At 34.6% G+C, this 18,631-nt stretch overlaps 3 protein-coding genes across 6 annotated transcripts; 1 reads left to right on the plus strand and 2 right to left on the minus strand.

Moving 5' to 3' along the window:
• The first annotated feature begins 4,580 nt into the window (after positions 1–4,580).
• LOC118261810 (uncharacterized) lies at positions 4,581–9,944 on the plus strand. 4 transcript variants are annotated; one of them, XM_050701674.1, is made up of 9 exons: positions 4,581–4,714; positions 6,181–6,322; positions 6,589–6,717; positions 6,830–6,888; positions 6,982–7,136; positions 7,503–7,700; positions 7,909–8,104; positions 8,481–8,606; positions 9,741–9,944. In XM_050701674.1, exons 1-9 carry the CDS (start codon positions 4,628–4,630, stop codon positions 9,927–9,929), a joined length of 1,281 nt encoding a protein of 426 aa, XP_050557631.1. In that variant the 5' UTR covers positions 4,581–4,627; the 3' UTR covers positions 9,930–9,944. The 4 variants fall into 4 exon arrangements, with proteins under 4 accessions (XP_050557631.1, XP_050557630.1, XP_050557629.1 ...); XM_050701673.1 differs by lacking the exon at positions 8,481–8,606 and adding an exon at positions 9,375–9,500; XM_050701672.1 differs by lacking the exons at positions 7,909–8,104; positions 8,481–8,606 and adding exons at positions 8,803–8,998; positions 9,375–9,500.
• A 22-nt stretch (positions 9,945–9,966) lies between these two features.
• Positions 9,967–11,563, minus strand: LOC118282306 (uncharacterized). The gene is made up of 3 exons (XM_035603326.2): positions 11,426–11,563; positions 10,761–10,911; positions 9,967–10,578 (listed from the first exon to the last, which is right to left on the minus strand). The coding sequence occupies exons 1-3, from the start codon at positions 11,532–11,534 to the stop codon at positions 9,984–9,986; spliced, it is 855 nt and encodes a 284-aa protein (XP_035459219.2). The 5' UTR covers positions 11,535–11,563; the 3' UTR covers positions 9,967–9,983.
• A 381-nt stretch (positions 11,564–11,944) lies between these two features.
• Positions 11,945–16,403, minus strand: LOC118261840 (cuticle protein 6-like). The gene is made up of 4 exons (XM_035572833.2): positions 16,240–16,403; positions 14,779–14,884; positions 14,133–14,307; positions 11,945–13,713 (listed from the first exon to the last, which is right to left on the minus strand). The coding sequence occupies exons 1-4, from the start codon at positions 16,255–16,257 to the stop codon at positions 13,545–13,547; spliced, it is 468 nt and encodes a 155-aa protein (XP_035428726.2). The 5' UTR covers positions 16,258–16,403; the 3' UTR covers positions 11,945–13,544.
• Between the last annotated feature and the right edge of the window lie 2,228 nt (positions 16,404–18,631).

Below are 18,631 nucleotides of genomic sequence, written 5' to 3' on the forward strand. Positions count from 1 at the left end.
GCCAGTACCAAACCTAATATAGTACAATCGCGTTCATTAATAGACAAGTTATATCATAGCTGTCCATCAGTAAGCAAATAATCTCATTACATTCAACTACGACCAACAGTTATCAAGACTGCATGCAACAGTTAGCCGCTGCAGTACTTAGACATAATATTACCATTCCTTACCAACAACACCCAATCAACATAAATATAACCTCTCACTCATCACTCATAGTTAAGAAAAGGACAACTAGATGTCGATTTATTTAGTATTAAATAGATGGGTAGTTGAATAACGATAGATGACTGATACACTTACGTCAGGTTGGCGATCAAAAATACATACGACCGCAGACTGAGAAGAAAACTTCCTCGTGTGTAGAAATTGTTCTAAGTAGTGTTATAAGAACAATAAGGATGTACTTGCAGTCTTCTTCATGTCTATTTTTACCGACTTCACAAAAAGGAGGAGGTACTATGTTCGGCTGTTTGTATGTTTTTTTTTTTTGTATGTTTGTTCATCGAATACTCCGTCAATTGTCGACGGATTTTCAAAATTCTTTTTTTGTTCGAAAGTAGATAGTTCTGAGGTGGTCCCATTGTCACCAAGTTAGGATCTGATGAAGGGATCTTAGAGAAATCGAGGGAACTCCTCAAATATTATAGGGAACTATATAGTGATTTTGGTATATTCATCTAGAATTGAAGCATTTACAGTCAAAAAGTAACCTTTGAAGAGGTGGAACTGATGAAGAAGACCAGAAATGGCCAATGGAACTTCATACTCACATAGAAATCACAATAAAGTTAATTAATACTCCGTCAATTGTCGACGGATTTTCAAAATTCTTTTTTGTTCAAAAGTAGATAGTTCTGAGGTGGTCCCATTGTCACCAAGTTAGGATCTGATGATGGAATCTCAGAGAAATCGAGGGAACTCCTCAAATATTATAGGGAACTATATAGTGATTTTGGTATATTTATCTAGAATTCAAGCATTTACAGTAAAAAAGTAACCTTTGAAGAGGTGGAACTGATGAAGAAGACCAGAAATGGCCAATGGAACTTCATACTCACATAGAAATCACAATAAATTTAATTAAGTGACTGTGACAATACAAATAAATAAAGTAGTGATTGAGATAGAGAATTTTAACCAAATTTTTTAGTTGCGATACCGAGTATCGCAACTAAAAAGTGTGAAATAAAATACTTTTTACAAAAAAATAAACCGACTTCACTAAAAAAGTTAAAAATAACTTTAATTTCGGAAGTCGGTGTAGCAAACAAATAATACCGAGAAACACCGACTTCCGAAATTAAAGTTATTTTTAACTTTTTTTTACTTCTAATAGCAGTTATTGTTGTAACGTTGAGATTGAGCTCAACTAGAATGATAGAGAGTTTGGCAACAGCGCGGATAGTCGCATAGCAGGTAAAATAAAAAAAAATAGTAGTAAGCTAGATAAGTTCATCAGATAACATTTGGTTAGCTACAACTGTGTGTATAGAGAAGTATTTGTTGCAAATACTCAATATAGGTATTAATTCTCAACATTTCAAAGACCCCTAAATATCTTGATAAATAATATTTATTTTTGCAAACAGGTTACAATGCAACTGTTTTACACATCAAATCTCTTAAATACTTGCAAACATTTATTTATTTGGGACAAGATAAAATCAGTCTCGTTCTTTTAAACAGGTCAACGCAAAACAAACTTGTACATGAATCTCTAATGAAAATAAATACAATTTTAATAAGCACTTATTAAGATGACAACATTGAAATGTTGAAAACTATGTCGTCGGCAATTTGCCGTTCCCGTTCCATGGAAAATCTCTACAACAAAAACAATTCACTAACATTTTCTACACCGCTCCGTTACCCAAGAAAATAGTTTTACATATTTTTAGTTTACAATATGTCACTAATACGCGAGACTGCTTACGTAATGCGCGATTAGTAGCCCACTTTCCTACCATCTAATTATGTGACAATAGAAGTAAGGCACGCTCGTTATACGTCCAGAAAACAATATTATGGGTGACGTAAATCAATTATATTATGTACCGCTGAAGATTGTTGCAGGTACCAATTTGTCACGGTGGATTAATTCCTTGTTCTAGGAAGCTGATACAAAATGCCTTATCAATCGAAGGAGCATAAGATATGGCATAATAATAGACTAGCGAGTTATCACGTAATCCTGTGATCATAGCGTAAACATGAATACCACGGAGAACTTAGTCTACACTATAACAAAACGTTTGCGATTTACATAAAACCAAATCTATTAATCACTGAAAATGTAGATGTAGTTCAATAAAATAAATATATAGAATTAACTGCTGAGTATGTATATATTTCCTAGTTAGTATGGGGTTGTTTAATCATAAAACTTTGATAAAATAGTTTGTCCAGCAGTCAGTTTTATGTCAACGTCAAAGCATTAATTCCAATTAAACTATAAATAGTTACTTATGAAATATTAACGATGGTTTATTATGATAAAAAAGTAAATTGTTAGACAATATTTAGATCTAATCATCTAATAAGACCTCAAAAATCCTACCAATCACCTACAATCTGTTTCATACCATCTTCGAATCCACACATCACACAGCTTCTCTCGCAAGATTTTTGTGCCAACCTCAATCTTTGTCCAAATTGCATTGTTACAAAATCTGTATCAAATAAATCGCAAAAACATTACGTATTGCAAATCGACATTATCAAAAAAGTACCCCACTGATATAGGTAATGACTAAATGTAATGCATTACGATATCCGCTGGTTATGCGGCCCAGTTATACAACCATAGCATTCTACCTTGCACATTTACTTTGCTATACTTTGTTTTGTAATGCTACTCTATTCAGTGTTTACTTTATTAGTAAATTCTGGTCTCGGTGTGGACATATGTATTAATAATTATGTATGTAAAAATGACCGAATGATTTTGTTAAAAAAGCAGAAAATAGAAGGATCATTACGGATAGATACATGGGATAATAGACATTTAGCATTTTTTTTGGATTACGGTTTCCTAAATAGGAGAGATTTTATTAAACAGAACAGTTAACCTTCACAAAAATCCAATTACATAATGAATATTAAATATATTCATTATGTAATTGGATTTTTGTAAAAATCAATTATGCACTGAGAAATAACTCGTGTCCAATAGTTATCTACATATGTGGTAAACGACGCTACGACGACACAACGTAGCGCATCAGACAAGTGTAACCGAGGACCGACCGACTCGTTGATCTGTTAAATTAGTAACAGATCAACGAGTGAAGTAGTTCGCTTCAAAAATCGAACCTGAAAATGCAGTTCTACCATTTAAAACAGATTATAAAATTATTGGCACATGACAGACGTATACACGTACCTTTGCATAACAAAATAATAAAATAAATATTTTGATTACTTTCTCAGTTAAGTATAATAATATTTTATAATGTGTTTCAGTACATGATGATTGATGTCGGTTCAATAATTCTTATTCACTTGAAAGTTATACTGAAAATTGTTTACACTTCACAGAACCTAACATATTATTAATTAATTAAATTCAGTAAAAAGGAAACCGTTTCAAATAAATTCACAAACTTACAAGTTCTTTTATAACAGTTATAATACCTGCGTGATACTTGAATAGTGATTGACGTAATAGGTGCCCAAATATGTAGGTAGTTAGTCGATATACCAGCTTGTTAGCACACTATGCCTTATCAAGATAATTAAATTATCAGCCAGAATACATACACTGCTGAAAAAAGGATTTGTCATAATTCCCACACTCGTAACTTGGGTACTGCTTGTAACGCAACTTGGGTATTGCTTTTAATAACCTAAGCTACTTCTGTAGGAGCTGCGGAAAACGTAGCAGGTTACTCCAGCCCAAAACAAACAGGGTGGTTTTTAGTCAGTAAGTGTCTGACACTCCCTCTCGCCTCACCTAAAGTGGGACATGTCATTAGATGATTTTCCAGCTACAAAAAAAATGAGGCTACTACTGCATCACACCCAAAGAAGTTAACATTGTATTAACATTCGATCACAGTTTACCAACATTTTCTTTGACAAATTAAATTGATAATTGACCGACAACGGACAGGGAAGTACCGTGTAATTAAAATACATAGTCCGCATACACATACACAAGTTACTTACATAGTACATTACTTAGTATCCGCAATGTTTTCTTGTCAATTGTAGTAAGTATCTAATTAATCATTGCTCTATTAACTACAATGGCTACCGGTTTTTAACGTTTGACACATTTAAGTTGTTGTCTTGTCTTCTAATTGTTGTACAAAAAAGTGTATACATGTCTGAAACGACACTCTAAATGTACATAGTTATGTACACTTAAGTAGAGAATTTAAAACAATCAAGTATCATTATATTTCATGATTAATTTTTCCGTTTTTGTAACAACATAGGGTAACCTTAAACTTCTGATAATTCTGAGCGCTAAGCCTAAACACTAACGTAACTAAAGAGATTCATTTAAACATACCAAAAACTAAAATAAATATTTTTGTTTCAACTTGCTGGTAAACATAAAGTTTTTAATGCACTAACTGTCACAATATTCCTAATGGCATTATGGTGGAGTCGTTAAATGTCACAGTTTATCAATCTTTATAATTATTTTCGAGGTATTTATTTCTTTTTCAATCCTTACAATTACATCGATATGTTAAAGAAGGTAAGCCAACAATAGAAAAATGTACAATATTCCGTAACACAAAACTTATTGGTCCATCTTGCTTAAATACTTATAACCTCATGGTGTAGTTATTTCGGAGCTGCGGACTACCTAACGAGTTTACCAAAGCTCTGGTTCAAAGAATTAGGAACGGGGTGGTTTTTAGTCAGTAAGAGTCTGACACTCGCTCCCGCCTCGCCAAAGGTGGGAGAAGTCATTAGATGATTCCCCCACCCCCACAAAAATAGGGTGCAGTTATCGCCAGTTATGTAATGTCTCATGTAAAATGAGCGAGTCTACTGATATAATAAGCGATACATATTCCTTAATCATTATCAATGTATTTAACAATTTCTTCAACGTGCTGTGTCGTCACTTCTATCCGGATGCGAACGCGACGCATGGCCATACTGCTAAGACTAATACACTTTCGCTACATACATATATTATCAATAAATTCCCATGTTCAAAACATAAAGAGTGGTAACGAAGGCTATTAGCATATTAAGTAAGTGAGAGGAATAACAAACCTTCCAATGCTTTTACTACCTTGAAGTAAATCTAAATAAACTTAGAAGACAACGGGTTAAGGAGCAGTTTTTAGATTCCGATTGCATATCTAACCTAGCAGCAGACTGTGATAGCATTAAATGACTTATTTTTGTTGTTTTGTTATTAAATTGTAAAAATGTTTATCAAGATTTTTCGTAGAGACAAACACTAAACGTTCTACTCAAAAAACTGACTTGTAATTTCATGAAGAGCTATTTACAAACTTTTTATTTCGCTGTAATGCCAGTTAAATACAACAATTCCTAAAAAATAACTAAATATATATTATTTAGCAATAAAATATATCTTATTTAGTAAACTTCACCTTAAATCTATGGAACATAACACCACGTAATAGTTGCGCCCGCGTCACTTCATCTGCAGTTCCGACGCGTAGCATCTGGAGCGAATAGGCCTCTTTAGTAAAACTACGGCCGGCATACCAAACAAAATTACATAATTTCGAACGAGTCTATTTACTCCATTTACCTAAAATAAACAGAAGGGCTTGCTTATTTCAATTGATACAACATAAACTATACTGAATCAGCTTGTTTCGATTTTCGAATTCAATATTGTTAAATTAGTGCATTTTCAGTACTAAGGTCATACACGCTCCGGAGCTGCGGACTACCTAGCGGAATTACTGGGGCTCCGTCTTGAAAAGTAGGAGTAGGAACAGGGTGATTTTTAGTCAGTAACATGTAAGAAGAACACTACCTCACGCCTCGCCCGAAGCGGGAGAAGTTGGTTCAACCCGGCCAATCAAAGAGCAGAACGCGTTCTCGTTTCGATTTCGTTAAACGTAAAACAAATTCGTACCAAGCCAACCTTACTAAAGGGGTAATCATGCAAATCAATCAAAATAATGACTTATAAGCGTATTATCAACACAATTGTATATTTTGTTCAAGGTACAAAGTCTTACTCCTTCTGAAACATCTTCAAGTACCGATAAGACTCCGATGCAATGTTCTGTTTGTAAAACAACAGCCAAGTCTAGCCTTTACGTTTGTGAGAGTGGCCACGTCATATGTAAAAGTTGTCAAAAATGTGGTATGTAAGATAACACATAAGAAAATGTTTTTTGTAATAACTATCCTGAGACCATGTCAAAATTAACTAAAAAATCATGGTTTCCTCATGTAAATATTATGGAGAAAACGAGTAGGCTGCGTGATTTTTCTGGTTAACGTAAGAAAATATTGTAGAAAACCTATTTCACGCAAAAGATATTTATTATTACTTGTTGTACTAGAGATATTTGGATCTTCGTATCCAATTTAAGTGCCATCTATGCGAATAATTTTCATAATTTATAGACATTACACAAGACACTCGTAATGAATGTGGTGACAACAATCCAGATAAAATGGAGACTCCAAATAATGACCTGATGAATAAAGTACAAGACTTAGCAAGCGGAGACTTTGACAAACTTGCAGCTCAAGGTATGTGATCTGCAAGGAAACGTTACTCTGTTGAGCCTAGCTTCGCTATACGTTAATCAGTCATACGTATTTAGTGTTTTTAAAGTACATACTTGAAACGTTATTTTTACAGATCTAGATAAAGAATCAAAGAAAAGCTATAAAGAAGATAAAACCTTAGCAAAAACTCAGGTAAGTTCTTATTTGCTTGTATAGTAATAAAATATATGTTTCACGCTACTACATGGTCTGTCAAAAGTAATAGATATCTAAATATAATTTCAGGATCTAGACGAAGAGTCTAAGAAACACGCAGAAGCAATTATTGAATATAAAAATCTGTATTATCAAGAGACCAGCTCCAGTGTCACAAGTGTGGAAGGTTTGAAGATCACAGACGACAATGTGTCATGTCAAAGCGGTTCCCATATTGCTCCAAGGTAGAATATGCCATTTATTTATATATATTTAATTCCTAGTTTTGATTTGCTTTGCGAAATTGGACACAGTACACTTTTAGGGAACAAGAGAATAGTTCCCTAATAAAAGGAGGATCCTCCAACCAGACGAGGTGATGTCTCTGGTGGGCTTTCTGCCCAACTGTTGTTCGTTGGGATTGTCTGCATTCCGTTTGACGTCATCAGTACGCATCGCATGTGGCATTGCTGATGATGCGGATCAGAGGACGCAGTTGTATGAATTACACATATCTTCTCCGAATTTAGTACCTACATGTGCCCCACAACCTATGACTTCTTGGTCATCATGGCAAAGTGATCTTATAATGTTTTTTTTAATTATTACAGACCTGTAATGTGTCCAGTAACCGTTTGTTCAAAAATGGTGACGATCGACTCCTTCATGCTACACTTCCATTTCGATCATTCCAAGGTTCCAAGAAAAACTTTGGATGACACCACGCCTCAAGAAATTTCGCTAAAAGCATCAAACTTCTCCAATGAAGTACAATGTGTGGCTACATTTATAATGGAAACTCAAAAAAGGTTAATAAAAGAATAATAAAGATATTTTTTTCTAAAAAAAAACTATAGTCGTCGTGCTTGTCGCATGCAGAGTCTTTTCCTGCGACAATAACTTTTCCAATAATACTCATGTAATATGGTTTGCCTATAGCAAACCTAAATAAACCCAATGGTGCTGGATGGTCCTCTTTAATGTGATTACCAAATACATCACAATTTCTATTTTCAGATCAAGCAATATGAGAAAAGCAGAGTCGACACCAACTGTTCGCAATACTTTGAGGGACAATAAACTATTACTGTTAATGGCTGTGAAATTGCCTATAAATCCTATAAAACTGCCTGGCATGAAATCTGAACAAACACACGTTTTCACTCGGAGTATTCAGACACAGACGGAGAAAATTTTCGATTATGATTCTGGGGTATAACGTTTTTCCTTAAGTTGTATTATGGTCAAGTAAATCTGTTGCCTTACATAGGAGGCAATATCAAAATCCTAATTGTTTCTTTCTTTAAAATATTGCCCCACACCAGGATTCTCTCCTGTATCGTGAGTGCGTTTTTTAAACATACACAAGACACTCAGACCCGAAACAACAATTTGTGGATCACACAAAGAGTTGCTCCGTGCGGGAATTGAACTTGCTACACGTTACACGGTAGCCGGTTGTCTAGCCATCTACTTTTCACTTTTCAGTCTAATTGCTCTGCTCTGCGTTTTGGAAACGGACAACCTTAAAGTAGTACTTTAACGCTGCACCAGACCAGCCTTTACCAAAATATGAATTTTATTTTCAGATGTTTGTAGATCGCAGCAAAAATAGTAGCGATCATAAAACAAATACAACTAAACTAGAGTTTATTGAGGATGAAATCCTTTTACTGTGGCTCTGCAAATTGGATGATGCAGAGAAAGTGTTCAGTGTAAGTATTGTGACGATATAAATACTCAACAGTCAATTTCTTTCTAATAAACTACTTGAGACCATGTCAAAATTAACTAAAAAATCATGGTTTCCTCATGTAAATATTATGGAGAAAACGAGTAGGCTGCGTGATTTTTCTGGTTAACGTAAGAAAATATTGTAGAAAACCTATTTCACGCAAAAGATATTTTCAGATCAAGCAATATGCGAAAAGCAGAGTCGACACAAACTGTTCGCAATACTTTGAGGGACAATAAACTATTACTGTTAATGGCTGTGAAATTGCCTATAAATCCTATAAAACTACCTGGCATCAAATCTGAACAAACACACGTCTTCACTCGGAGTATCCAGACACAGACGGAGAAAATTTTCGATTATGATTCTGGGGTATAACGTTTTTCGCATAGTTGTATTCTGGTCTAGAAAATCTGTTGCCTTACATAGGAGGCAATATCAAAATCCTAATTGTTTCTTTCTTTAAAATATTGCCCCACACCAGGATTCTCTCCTGTATCGTGAGTGCGTTTTTTAAACATACACAAGACACTCAGACCCGAAACAACAATTTGTGGATCACACAAAGAGTTGCTCCGTGCGGGAATTGAACTTGCTACACGTTACACGGTAGCCGGTTGTCTAGCCATCTACTTTTCACTTTTCAGTCTAATTGCTCTGCTCTGCGTTTTGGAAACGGACAACCTTAAAGTAGTACTTTAACGCTGCACCAGACCAGCCTTTACCAAAATATGAATTTTATTTTCAGATGTTTGTAGATCGCAGCAAAAATAGTAGCGATCATAAAACAAATACAACTAAACTAGAGTTTATTGAGGATGAAATCCTTTTACTGTGGCTCTGCAAATTGGATGATGCAGAGAAAGTGTTCAGTGTAAGTATTGTGACGATATAAATACTCAACAGTCAATTTCTTTCTAATAAACTACTTGACTTAAGATATTAATTAGACATTGATATAACTCATAATCAAGATCAAGATTGTGTTCATAATTATATCCTTATTCATTCCTTACAACTATACTCAGAAAAAAACCCAATGGAAATAAGAGTTTTGAAATGAAATGAAATTCCATAGCAACTGCAAATCAAATCGTGTTCTAATGTTGTATAGATAACGCTATTGGGTGAAGACAGAAGACGAGGTTACTGTTACCTTGGTGACGCTGGTCATGTAAGAGACAACCAGGATCCATACTTACTCTGCGAAAGATCCGAATGCCTCATGGTTAAAAGTACTACAGTTAACGACCTCTACGATCTTAATGGTCATGTTACCGTTATAGTTAGTATGATAGGATAAATAAAATATTATTAAAACTTAAAATTGTTTTATTAAAACATTAAAATTAACTTACTAGAATTGTTCACAAAACTTATCAGCATCATTATATGTATTAACTTGTACTGCACTACGCAGTTTCCTATTAGCTTCATTCTCATCGTAATACACTCTGACTTTTTGCTTACTACATTTCTTAGCTCCTCTTAATTCATTTTGATAGAATATGTCATAATCAGGATTTGGTTTTTCTTTTTCGACTTTATAATGATTGGCTTTATTAACATCTTTCAAAAAGTCGAATGGGTCATTTTTGTACTTGTATCCAGCCGGATATCCATTCTGATTCTGAGACCCCGTTGGGTAGCCAGTTTGGTATCCCGTTGGGTATCCAGGTTGGTATCCCGTCGGGTATCCAGTTTGATATCCCGTCGGGTATCCAGTTTGGTATCCCGTTGGATATCCAGTCTGTGCACTGGGAAAGTTAGGGTTGAAATCTGTAGACATTTTTGTATCAGGATCCGTACTTTTTAATACAGTATAATCAAATCTGTTTGGATTTTTCTGAGCATGATTCTCTTTTTGAGCAACATGAGTACTATGAACCTTTGTAGGTAGTGGCAGTGGTTCATGCTCTGAATCTACAACTTTAATGCTTTTTAATTCAACCCTGAAATAAGAATTTTAACTATAAATTAAAGTTATTTGACCTGATTCTAAATCTAGTACAAACTTTACCGTAATTTACTTTTAACTACTGCGATGTCTAGCTAGGGAGTCTTGATATACAGTACGAATTCTAATAATATTTTTTTGTATTAACGTTAATAAAGTATACAATTTTATCTTTACCCATAGCTCGCGTCATCAGCGTAGTACTTCACTTGTATTGGGTTGCCCTCATTATCCATATACGTATATCTACCAATTACTGTTCCATTAGGAAAATGCTTCTCATCCCGAACTTCAGGTGTTTCTACTTCAGGTTTTGTTGTCGGATAACCTGTAGAATGAATTTCATCAACAATGTTGCGATATGTAGAAAAAAAATAATGACTATAAAGACTGATGCACATGAGAAGTCACCGTAGACTCTTTGAAGAGACTTACAAGACAAACAATATAGTTTTTTTTTTCTTTAGTAAAACGTTACTCCATACTAGAATTTTCTCCTGTGTCGTTGGTGCGTTTACAAAAATACAAGTTCACATACACATGACACCTAGACCCGAAACAACAATTTATGGATCAGACAAAGAGTTGTTCCGTGCGGGAATCGATCTCGCTACACATTGCGTGGCAGTCGGTTGCCCAACCACCGCACTAACTATGCAGTTTAGGATATTATATCGTAGTAGAAATTAAAATATTTTTAGGTAGTCACTGCACGACTATAAGTATAGAGTCTTGTTTTATAAGAAGACACCTACCTTTACCTTTTTTGTACCTTTGTACCTTTTTTATTTTATCATTTGTACCTTTATAATCGACTCTTAATTCTTTTATCGAATACTTACATGTGACTGTTGTAAAGAATATCAAAGGAAATACGTAAAACTTCCATAAATGCTTTCTCTTTAACTTTAAACGCTTCATAGCAATATTATTAAAAATATTTTCTAACATTCATCTCAGTTTGTCAAACTGACAATTAAATTGTTTTTTACTTATGCTATTTCTGTCAACTGTTAGGATAACCAAATAGTTTTGTTAAGAAATTATTACTGATTTTGCATAGAATTTGGTACTATTGTGATAAATTAAGTAGTGTATGAAAATTGATATTTTATTATATTATATATATCTCAGTGAGATATCTGAATTTTTATTTCCTAAAACCATTTTTACTTGCCATCGACGAATGCAACTGTTGAAGGCACAATCAATGGATTAATGGAATAACCAATTCATTTAAATGGCAAACACTCATTTGTATCAATATAAGACCTAAAACTCCACCCTTCCCTTAAAATGCCAAAGGGCTCTTCCTACACCAGTTCAACACCAATAGCTATTTTATCAATAAAACAAACATCATCGTTGCTTATAATAGTTTATTCCCAAATACTTTACATAAATTAAATAAATTAACTTCTAATAAATAATCTGACTCATATATTGTTAAATGCAATACGGTACTGAAGCCTTCATGTTTGTTATTTTTATACAAAACTAGCAAACCCGACGAACTCCGTTTCGCCACCAATGATTTTCTCTGTTTTCATGCTTTTCTCTTGAAATTTTTCCTGAATTTTCTTTACTATAAACCTCACGAAGCACGAGGCCTTTCCAACGAATGCAAAACCGTGGAAATCGGTTCGTGTGTTCTGGAGTTAGTTCGGATAGGGCTGTTCTTACCTTTATAGTCTGTCCGAGCATAAAGGAAGGAACAGATAGGGACGCGACCCTGGCCTCCCGAGCTGCTGCAAGAACTTTCCTCATATCCCTCCGTTTCTGCAGTGTCCCCGTCAACCTTCGAGCTGAGGAAGTTTTCGATCACCACTGTCTTGCAGGGGTAGTCGTAACTCCCACAGCTCTCCTATCCTACAGACTCACAATTCCTTACTAATTACCCCATTCCCTTTTCCTTTCAATAAAAATATGAGAATTGCCTTTTTGCCACACTGAATGTGTGTGGAGGTGTAGAAGGTAAAATGGTAGAGATATGTGAGATGATGAACATGAGAAAGATTGATGTGTTAGGAGTGAGTGTGACTAAAAGAAAGGATGGTGTAGCTACCACCCATGGCCAATACTTTGCGTACTGGTCTAGTGTGGCAAGTTCCCAGAGGGGCAGCCAGGGGGTGGGAGTTATTCTATCTGAAAGAATGAATGAATGTGTGAAAGGGTATAAATGTGTTAATCCCAGAATACTTTGGATTCGCCTCAAAATAGGCTTGACCAAATTATTTATAGTCAGTGCCTACGCCCCAGACATGTCAAAGGGGAAGAATTCTGGGATAACTTGAGAGATGTACTGAATGAATGTAAAGAGAATGAAAGAATAATTATGCTAGGGGATTTTAATGGATGGGTTGGGGTGGCACGCGATGGGTACGAAAGAGTTTTAGGGCGATTTGGAGATGAAAGAGTGAATGAGAATGGGGTATGTCTTCTGGGTATATGTGTCGAGAAAAAACTTCTTGTGACCAATACAATATTTAACAAGAAAATCCACATGTATACATGGCAGAGACATACAGAAAGGAGTATGATTGATTTTGTGATTGTAGATGAACGATTGAGGACGAAAACTAAAGATTCCAGGGTTTACCGTGGTACGAATGTCGGTAGTGACCACTTCCTCGTTATAGCTAGAATAGCGGGACTGGCGATGAAGTGGAGACATCGGCCACGGATAAGGGTGCCTGGAATTTTGCTTTAGTGGGACCGTCGGTAGAGGGCGCCCCAGACGGACATATTGCGACCAGATTGTAAGTGAAGTACCTTTAACCGACGAGCATGCATGAAAAGACTGATGACTGTTGATGAAGCGATAGAAGTGTGTAAGAACCGTGGCAATTGGCGTTCCATTGTCTCTGCCCATGGGAGACAGGCGTGAGGTTATGTATGTATGAATGTATGTATGTTCTGGAGTTATAGCGCCCAGGAAGGAAATCCCGACTTATTTTTATATTATAGAAGATTAGTTTTGGTTAAAAATGATCCAAGTTGTCCAACGATATCAACGAAGACTTTCTTCTTGTGAGGTTTTGGAGGTCTGGTCCATGTGATGGAAGGTTCTGTAGGTTCACTAACCAGTGCAATGGGCAATGGTTTTGGGGTTGGTAAATCTGAATATACCCTGAAATTAAAATAGAGATTGAGGCAAATACATACGCAGTAATTGAACAAGTAATTATGTCACACTATTATAGTCTAAGTAGGTATTTTGATTACCAACATATTATTCTAAAAATAAATTAATTTTAAACAATGTCAAGTTATACTTAGATAGGAAATACAGTTACGTGATATTTATGCTAGTGCCTGTTAAATTGTAATAGCAATTCTCTTTACTGTAATTTCATTCCTATCAGTATAAGGCGCATAACACAATGTATTTTTTGCATCGATACAATTGATTAAAATTTTCTTTTTGTGTTAATTATTTTAACAATGATTCGTTGCCAGAAAGTACAGTTAATTTAGTTATAATTCTAATTCAGCGCTATCAAAGTACATTTTTGATTGAAGAATATCAAAATTAAAATAAACATTTACCTGTAACCTAAACTGTCAGCAATGTACTTGTATCTGACAGGTTTTCCATAAGGGTCTATGTAGCCATAGCTGCCTGTGACCGTCCCATTTGCATGACGCTGCTCAGCTCGGTACTGATTGTTACCAGTCGCTGGGTCCGCTACATCGTAGCTAAATGAATACGCGTGTGGGTTTTCTAGAAAATATCACAACAAAATATATGACTTTGTAACTGTATATTAGCCGTGTTTGAGGACAGCAGAGAAGAAATTGTCACCATCTCTACTCTTCTCAAGGGTGTTACAAGATCCGGCTAAGGGGCTATACATTTAACAGAGACTGAATTTAGTCTCCGAGATGGGATCAAATTCAGAATTTATTAATATTAACGTACTCTAACTCTACCAACGGTTTCCCCATGTTACAGTGGGATAAAAAGTAGCTTATGTTTTAATCTAGACTATATTCTACCGCTTCCAAATTTTATCCCGATCCCTTATGCCGTTTTGACTTGATTAAGAGACAAACATACACACAAACTGACAAACTTTCGCATTTTTAATAATGTTAGTAATTAGTAAGATACATACAACATTATAGCCTTATTTAAGTTAAATGCGAATTATCTATTTATTAGCACTGAACATAATAATTATATTTGTCTTACTGTCATATTCGTGGTAATAATGGGCAGGCTCATAGTCTAATAGAGTCAGTCTTGGATTTCTAGGAGCCGTGTATGCTGGAGCCAGAATTGAGATCACCAGAAGTATCTGCAAAATAAATGTTCCTAATAATATCTAATACTTAAGTACTACTTTAATAAAACCTTAAGTAAATATTAAACACTAGCTGACCCGGCAAACTTCGTATCACTGTAAAAATTTGTTGTCACCTTTAAAGCCGGGTCCAGACGAGTGTAACGTGTAATGTAATCCACCGTGTAATGTAACACGAATTCTACGTGTGGACGGCAGTACGAGCATTACATGTAACACTCGCGCTGAAGAATTCGTGTTACATTACACGGTGGATTACATTACACGTTACACTCGTCTGGACCCGGCTTAAAACCTTCTCTGGACTTCTTCAAATAATTCAAGACCAAAATTTGCCAAATCGGTCCAGCGGTTCTCGAGTTTTAACGAGACTAACGAACAGAAGTTAGTTTTTATATGTATGTAAGATTATCAATAAGTCTTTGGTTATGATAATGATCAAGACTAAACTTGCGTGTGCGGCATATAGTATATTTTCTTACTCAAACCAAAACTATGGTCAATTTATCTATATTAAAGTCAGTTTGAGTAATGTTACCAATTTGTTGTCTGTCGGTTAATACGATACCTACGCATGAGGTGTATGGCAAGATTTTAATTATATTTTTTGTCAAAAGTTACTTAATCTTTCTTGTAGATACCAACTGGGTACGTTGAGCCTGCGGCTCTGCTTCATCTTTGGGAAGTTTGACGAGTAATGTATCACAATTTTTATTCATAATTTTGGTCAAAGTTATTACAATAGAGTCAAAATAATCTGGTACTTAGGGTACTTATCATGTTTTAAAAAAACTAGCCTGTACATTATTAGAAATATTCTAACCTTTACAATATTCGTTTAGGTTAAAGTACCTAATACTTTATCATAAAGATGACATAAAAACCAGTATCCACGACTTAACTACTAAAAGTTCAAAATCTTTAGATTGAGATCGATTTTTAACATTACTTCTATAACATTTCTCTTAAAAATCAGGATCAAACCAGAGAATTAGGATTATGATTGATCATTGAAATCAGTAGTAAATCATCTTACTTCAGGTTGATATTTTACTTGGGCTTTTTTGCTACTTTCTTCCACAAAGTACTTAGTAACGGCAAACTGGGTGAACATTTATTCACCCCGCGGATTCAATTCACCCTGTACCTAATTTCTTACTTTTTATTAAAAGTTAGTACTTTTTAACAAACATTAAAACGTTTTTTTTTTTGTTTAAATATAAACCTTATTATTTGATATTAGTAAGAATAGTCTGTGCATTGAGTGATTATATGTACCAAAAAATCCACTAATAAAAATAAAATTGCAAAGAACGACTAAGTGTAAACACTATATTCTAGGTACTTACTTTGAGAGTGACGTCCATGTTGAATTAAAATAATATTATTAATTTCACAATTTCACACACTCGCGATGTGCTCAGTATTGCGAGCTTCCACCACATGAATGAAAACATTTATTCACCTCTCCTTTTAGTAGTTTTTTCTTCGTAAAAAACAACGGCCACGCACGATGCTCGTAAACATAGTGGGTGAAGGCAATTTCACCCGTATCGCCTTTTCTGATGTCATACTAGGCATAACAGGATATGTTCATATCTCCTTTTACGCCATAAAAGCTAGATTAGCTTAGCCAATAGGAAATTCACAACATTTTCAATTATAACGATGTTGTTAATTTAGAAAAATGATTGTCATTAAATTAATTTTTATTTAAATAGAAAATGGTCTTATATGGTTGGCTGATTTACAATGACTGACGAAAATATGAAATATCATATTTTACATGTTGTTTTGCATAGAAAAAGTTGAGTTATGAGTCATGCATTGAAGTACGTTGGTCTTAAACCTTATCAATGTATTTTTAAACTAGCCGACCCAGCAAACTTCGTAACGCCTCAATAATTATTTTCTTCTAGAATTCAAGACCAAAATTAGCCAAATCAGCCGTTTTCGAGTTTTAACGAGACTAACGAACAGCAATTGATTTTTATATAGAAGAAGACAAAACATAAACATTCAAGTGATTTAGGTTTCAAATACAACATTAAATAATCATTATCAGATCATAAACATTAAGTACATTTTTATAAATACAATCTCAATAAAAGTTGTAAAAACCACTTTGATTAGAGTTGCATATCGCTTGGCAGAAATATTTTCCTTTTAAAATAGGTAGTCTTGGACAATCTTAGGGAGTCAATAAAAATACGGTTTGGCGTAAAAGGCATCTTACCGTAAAATCTTTATGGTCAGGTCCTTCAACGGTAGTCACCCACGCGGCTCAACACAATCCTTTGGTGACTAAATTGTTCTAAATTCTAAAAAAAAACATTTCACATTTATATAAAATTGGCATTGTTAGGAAGCATATAAAATTTTATTTTTTTGCATTTCAACTTGGGAGGTTTTTTTACGTGATGTAAAGGAATTTTTAGAGTTCCGTACTAAAAAACCACCAAAGGCCTAAGCCCATTGTCAGGTCGGTTGAGACCATTTTACTAAGACTCTACGAGTACTGTCTACTAGTCCGGCAGAATGTATCTCATAATCCATGATAGTTAAACAGTTACTTCACCAGTAATGTTTTTCTATTACCGCTATAGCAATAAATACTTAATTACAATCTGTAAAATGGTTGAAATCTTTTACTTTTAACTGGAAAACACCATAAATGCTTTATAATAGATAACTTTTTCTCACTGACAGCACTATAATAAAAATCCATTAATAAAAAATGCATCTAACACTACTCACTGAATTAACACATAAAATACCAAATATTGAACATTTGACGATCCAGTGATTAATTACGAACTCTCAATAAGGAATAGCATAAATAAAATAAGAACATAACTGTCAATATAATCGCTTTCTACCAAAAACTCGTTTTGCGGTAAACGATCAAATAAATTAAGTCACGGCTTACTTAATTAAGTGTCCAAATAAAGTCATTAAAGGTCAATAAACTTATATATAGTTTTAAAAATAAATTATAATCAAATTCGTCATTTATATTTTCATTTATCTCAATGGTTAAGTGGTCGCAAGCGCAAAAAAAAATTGGATAAAGCAGCAGGTTAATTTTGCAGGTTGGGGTAATTAGGTCTCCGGTAACCACACTCACACAACAAAACACAACGCGTTGATTCGCGTCGGTTTTCTATAAGGCCGTGGTAAGTGACTGGATACTAAATGTGTCGAAATGTATGTTGCCGTACCCTGGCCGGGTTTCATGTTGAGACAAATGCTCCTAATTATGTATCATCTAAATGTACACATGAATGCAGTAAATGATTTGAGTTTGAGTTTGAGTATCACTCCGGTCGAGCCGGCCCATTCGTGCCAAAGCAGAGAGAGCTCTGCCTCACTTATTCTTCCTACTTAAAGGCCTCTCTAACTAATGGCTAATTTGTTCATTCTGGTAATTAATCCATCCAGTATGAAATATGTACCACTTCAATGATGACTCAGTCCACTCATTGTATGACGTACAAGAGGCAGCAGGTCAACCTATCCAATCTACAATTTTTATTCATTCCATTTTCAACTTTATTTGTATCACGACAATAAAGTACAAAATCTAATAGAGTAATTTGACAGAAAGTAGTACGTTGAACTGCTGATTGGCTGTACATACATTAGGTATGTAAACGTGATTAATTCGTACTAGTAGAGTTCTCCTCTCGTAATTATGACGGCTGATTTATAAGTGTCATTATTTTAAGGTCTGTTGTATTA

This window comes from Spodoptera frugiperda, chromosome 20 (genome assembly GCF_023101765.2).
Source record: "Spodoptera frugiperda isolate SF20-4 chromosome 20, AGI-APGP_CSIRO_Sfru_2.0, whole genome shotgun sequence".
Lineage (NCBI taxonomy): Eukaryota > Metazoa > Arthropoda > Insecta > Lepidoptera > Noctuidae > Spodoptera > Spodoptera frugiperda.